Source organism: Nyctereutes procyonoides, unplaced genomic scaffold, assembly GCF_905146905.1.
Source record: "Nyctereutes procyonoides isolate TBG_1078 unplaced genomic scaffold, NYPRO_anot_genome, whole genome shotgun sequence".
Taxonomy (NCBI): Eukaryota; Metazoa; Chordata; class Mammalia; order Carnivora; family Canidae; genus Nyctereutes; species Nyctereutes procyonoides.
In genome coordinates, this window is record NW_026575160.1 from 33201334 (window position 1) to 33207333 (window position 6000).

Here is a 6000-nt window from a genome sequence, read left to right on the forward strand (position 1 = left end):
GCGCCCTGTGTAGGGCTCTGCGCTGGGTGTGGAGCCTGCCTAAGATTCTCTCTCTCCCTCACTCTCTGCCCCTCCTGACCCTCAAGTGCATGTGTGCTCACTCCTGCTCTCAAAAAAAAAAAAAAAAAGAGAGAGAGAGAGAGAAAGAAAAAAATTCTTACCTTTATATCATATACATCCTTTAATTCTCTGTCCCTTCACCACTGCAGATTCCTTAGCACTTTGGTCCACAGCTCCATTTTAAACCTACACTCTCGACTGTAATTCCATGTAATTTAAACGCATAGGCTATCGACATCCGTGGTCACTAGATTTATGCAACAGTGGCCTTTACTTCGAACGACCTTATTGCTCCGTAGACATTTTTAGGGAAGAGTAGCAGTTTATGGAATGCACTCTAATCTGCAGTATGAACGTCCCTATGTTTTCTCAGTAGTGAATTCTGCTTCTATTTGGCTTATGCAACCAATAAATTTGGTCTGTGGCAGGCCGCGGTAGACCCCATTATTGAACAGTGAGCATCTGGTGTTAGAAATCCCCCCTCGTCACTGGTTTTTCTTCCCCCTTGCCAAGTTAGTCTTGATTGTTTTCTTACATTCCTTTTTAAGATGTATTTTATGATTTCTTTGTCATGTCTCCCCAAATCCTGTCGTGATTACAACTGGAATAGCATTTTAATTAACCTGGGAGGATCTAACGTGGTATGGCTTTCCATTTGTTACTGTTCTCCTCTTATTAAACTTTGTGTTTTCTTCACCTGCGTAACTGCCGAACTGAATGAAATTGTTTTAGTATTGCAACGGGATCTTCTATCTAAAGTATTTCTTATTATTGATAGAATATAGAAATGTTGCCTGATTTTTAAATACTGACTTTATCTCATTATTTTTCAGTAGATTCCTTTGGGTTTCAAGATAAGCAATCATATAGTTATAAATAATTCTCTGGTAATTTCCTATCACAAAATATTTCATAATGCTAGAGCCTGCATTCCTGGAATAAATTGTATGTGCTTGTGGTATAGCGGATAATACTGCTGGATTTTTTTTAAAGCTGTATTCGACTTACGATAGCATTTGGGAGGGCTTTTTGCATCTCTATTTTGACAAATTAAAATTGAAGTAATTCTTTCTCTGTCAGTTTATCACCTTTCAGGAGTCAGTATCAGGGTAATACTGGCTTAAGCAAAGAATTAGGAAATTTAGCGTCTTGGATTATTTCCTGCAAGATAGCTTTCAAAGGAATCCAACTGAATTAAGTGTTGTTGGGCCAAGCTCTGGGATAGAGGTGTAGGAATCGATCTTCATATGTGAGAACTGGCATTATGGGAGGCACTGGGCCGGCCCTCAGAAGCTGGAGGAGACCCTGTCATTCTGTCTTCCTTTCTCAGAGCCCACCTTCGTGGTTTAAAAATAGAAATCCATTATCCACCTTTCCATGGGATCTGGCAAGACACTGACACGACTCTTGTGTTAGAAGCTATACGCTTCAGCAAATAAAATGGAAATATACATTCCTGTATTATCTCTTTCATAAATCACGCTTGAGGTTGCCGTATGCATCTACACTGGCATTAGCCAACCTTTGCAATGCAACATCACATACGGCCCCGAAATCACACAAAATGCTGAAATAATTTGTAAAGAACTATATAACCTTTTGCAATGGGACATATTTTTTATCTATTTTGCATTTAATTAGCATGCAGATCATCTGGCAATGGCAAAAACCAGACCTTAAGATAAAATTATATAAACAAAAGAAACCTTATTTTGGCTTCAGAACAGTGGAATAATATTTTTTCAGGGTTGAATGTAATATTTATGCTTAAATGTTTCCTTAAACAAACTTCCTTGAAAACGTTGGCTAATCTTGCTATCGTTGAATACACACCTCCTCCAAGATGGACGGAACCTTCGGGGAAAACACTGGTGCACCTCCCAGCCCATCATCTTTAGAGTCGTAGTGTAACCGCTCTGGGTGGAAAGGGCCGCACGTAACAGCAACTTACAACCTTGGGACCTGGAATATTCATCAGTGGTTGACTGCAAACTGAGCTCTGCATCACCATCCGTAGGGATTCCTTACCACAACCCACTGATTTCGCTGGGCTTCTTAAAAATCACTTCATCTGAGGCCCTGGTCATAAAAAACTAAACCTCCCGTAGCTACAGGAAAACAATTCATTTCTTCTGGGTTAGCAGGGTATAATTGGTTTTAAAATGCATTGCTATTACAGTTTTTTCCCCCAAAATGGGAATAGCTTCAACATTTTTATGATTATAAAGGAATGCACGTTTGTTGTATTCAGATAAAAACAGCCAAGGCCAGAAGTCACAAAGAATACGTTTTAAATCGCCTGTAATTCCTCTACCAAGATCACTACCATTAACGTGTTGGTTCAGATCTTTACAGCACTTCTGTTCAAATAACTCTTCTAAAAGGGCTGATGCTCACTTGCACACTAAAAATACTTCTCTTTAAAATAAATAGCCTGTGTTTGTTTAAATATTCTGTATTTTTTGAGCTGTTTTTTATTGTATTCTCTTATATGGAATTAAAAAAAATGTGGCTCTAAATCATTATATAGCACTTAAAGGAATTCTGAAAATCCATGTGAACTAGTGTTGCCTTCCTCAGTCATCAATAATACATAGTTTATCATATATCCATATTGAGCTGAAAATAATACCTTGCGATTGCATTAAAAATTAATAATCAGTAAATTGAATTAATGATTCGTGACTCGGTTATGAAGACATCCTAAACACCTTTGCCAGTATTTTTCCTCCTGCCTCCCTCCCAGCCCTCCTCACAATCTCTGCTTTGATCCCCTCCTGATTCCCTCTGATTGTTGGTATTAACAACCCGAGTGGCTTTAACCCCGTGACTAAGACCGACAATCATGCTACCTCGGAAACTAACCATACGCTACACGTCAATGAACTGAATTTTAAATAAAATCAAAAATTTTTAAGAACCCACAATTATAGAGTAGCACCAACGCAACTTTTTGCACACGGTACAAACGGACTGTCCATGTGGCCTCCCTGTCTGTACGGACGTGCCGGCGTCCGTTAGAGACCGGTGAGTGGAATCCCGAAGAAGTGAGTCACACACGGGCCTCTGGGGAGGCGGCTGAGCGGGTGGAGGCGGGAGGCCGAGCTGGGAGGAAACCGCGGTCTTGTATCCTTTTATGCTTTATAAACGCTTTATAAGTCTGCCTGTTTAAAGAAGTTTAAGGTAAACTATATTCACCGACGTACAGACGTCTACAGAGTCATCGGCCTGGCGGGCCGCGGGCCGCGTCCACAGCTCGCCTGGCTCGGCCCATGCGCGGGACGGTGACGACCTCTTAGCTTTTTTGTTTTTTTTTTTTTTTGGTTTTGAGAGCTAATTCCCCGACTGTGGGCTACCCAGATCATACTGTATGTCCTGGAGGCCACATCTGTGTCCCGAGGGTGCCGCCCACGTCTGTCAACTAGTTACACGACTCGGTGCGGGGCTCGAACGTCCCTGACTCTGACTCTCTTTTGCTCTTTATTTGCAGGTAGTGAAATCAGAGTTACCCAGAGAATATCACTTCATTAAAGTGAAACAGTCGAGAAATCACATCGTGGGAAAATATTTCAGCAACCAAAGCAAACTACAGCAACGACAACAAGACTCTGTAACAAATTTTCAGTCACCGTATCATGTCAGAGGTCCGATTAACCGGGTTTGCTCTGAAATCCTGCTCAGCAGGATCTGTGCGGGTGGAAGGACCGCGTAGACTCCCCGCAGGAGAACCCAGCGTTAGAGGCAAGCCCCCCCCCCTCACCTGGACAGTGGTCTGAGAACCAAGTCCTGTACATCACGTGAATTTCGGATCGGCCGCACCTTCACGCACCCGGGCGCACACGTCCACGCCAGTGCACGCATGGCTAAGAAAAAAAAGTAATAATAACCCTTTTTTTCCTACAGCTCTGTAAGGCTGAGATGTGCACTTGAAAATCATTTGTTTTCAAAAGGAAACCTAGAGCTAGAAAAAGGTTACTTGAAGTATAATCGTAAATTAAAATCACCGTGGGCCAGGTAGTGCATTGTGATAATGAGGAGAAATACAGACACTTGAATTATGCGGACAAGAAGGATAAAGCCCTTGAGGACTGCGTTGTCGTCTCTGTCGGTACATTAATATTGAAAAGGGGGAAAAGGCAGTTACATTCCACTTGCAGGTAGGGATTGTGCTTGTGTCTCGTACCAGGAGAGGAACTGATGCTGATGGTGACTTAGGCTTTGTGAATCTAATGCTTATGAGAAACATTTCTTCCCATCCCTCATAAATTTTACACACGGAAGGAAAGGAGCAGGAATGATCCACAGGGAATTCGAAGCAATTCTATGAGAGACATAGGAAGTGTACTATTTTACAGCTGAAACACCAATGCCTTTAACTTTGCACTCTTTGTACTTTTCATGAACATTCCCTCCTATCCTGTCTCTGACCTTGGATGGGAAACTTCAGTCTAAGTTAATTAAATACGTAATTTTAAAGTGTGTTACTCTATTGTGTTTAACTGATGATATTACTTAAGAGAGCTTGTGTTTGCTGTCAGAGCCCTGTGTAATTTAAAGATTACATTTTATGTAAATATTTTCAAAGGATTAGCCTTTTGCAGGTGCCCAGGCATTTATTTTCATACAGTATTTGTATACGTCCACAAATATTATGTTACTAGTGACTCTACTTTGATTTATCTAATCCAAATTTAGGGTAGGCATAAAATTAATTTTTTATCAGAACAGTGACATACGTATACAACACACCCAATTCTAGTACTGAGAACTTTCCCTTCTATACGTTGATTTCAAGATAGTGAATTTCTTTATTTTACAAGTACTTTTGTGAGCTATCCCACAGTTACAACGGTTTTTAAAGGGATATTTTTCTTTTGGGGAGGGGGGTTGGGGCGAAAGAAAACCTGAGAGGGTTATTCGATCCATGTTTGAAATTACAAAATGTACAAATACCTCAATTTCATTACCATATCAAAAAAGACTATTTTGATCAATCAGTTCTGTAGTATGAACATCCACCTCTTTAAATACTCTATTTTTATATATATTTTTATATGGAAGTAAACATGAGTTTATATTTAACTATCTTAAATTATATTTAAGCACAATTATCACTTGATATAAACAGTACGTATCTGCCTCTGACCGATGATAGGTTTTTTTTTTTTAATGGTACAGAATTATCCTTTAAAATGAAATATTTTTCTAATATCTGCAGCTACATGCAAGCACCGCTTCTGGGATTTCGATTATTTTCTTTTAATGATATAAGACGTCGCCAATTCGTGCAGCCTCTCCGCCGTGTTCTAACGTGTCACATACTCTATAACAGGATTATAGGCAGTGGCTGTTTCTTGTAATTTACTGTCAACTTGACTATAGTAACCGTCTGACTGAGGTTAGTCTGGCATTTACCTCTTCACCACTGAAATAATAGTAGATTTTAGAAACGAGTGTAATAATACTATTAATAAATGTCTTACTGGTAACAGTCTGTGTTCAGAGAGTATCTTTTATTTTCCTTTTTCCTCGAGGTATGCAACCATACGGCGATTACGCGGCAGGGACGTTATACGGACTCAGCTCTCTGAAGGTGGTCTAGCGGGGCAACCGTCCAGTCCCGATATCCTCTGAATATCGATCACGTGAACCCCCTGCTGTACAATGACCACGACTTTTGAACATAGCGCAGTGAAGAGCTATTTGTTTTCTTTTTAAAGATAAGGCACTGGAATGCTAGGCACCATTTTAGTCATTCCTTAAAAAACACGGGGGGGAAATGGATGTGTGTGTGCGCGCGTGTACTTGAACGTACTTGGCAAGTTCGTAAGTTGAGAGGGGCAAAACGTAAGAATAGTTATTTAAATGTATTTTTAGATGTAAAAGTTAAAGGAAGTGTATTATTTCTGGTAAGAACTGATTAGTATCCAATCTAAACTG

At 40.1% G+C, this 6000-nt stretch overlaps 1 protein-coding gene across 1 annotated transcript in view; it reads left to right on the forward strand.

The window, feature by feature from the left end:
* The window catches only part of CPED1 (cadherin like and PC-esterase domain containing 1), a 263155-nt gene extending 257606 nt beyond the window's left edge, over positions 1 to 5549 (forward strand). Inside the window, exon 22 of the mRNA XM_055314580.1 lies at positions 3551 to 5549. Coding sequence (XP_055170555.1) covers positions 3551 to 3772 — 222 coding nt within the window. The 3' untranslated portion in view covers positions 3773 to 5549. The remainder of the gene's footprint in view (positions 1 to 3550) is intronic.
* The last annotated feature ends 451 nt before the right edge of the window (positions 5550 to 6000 follow it).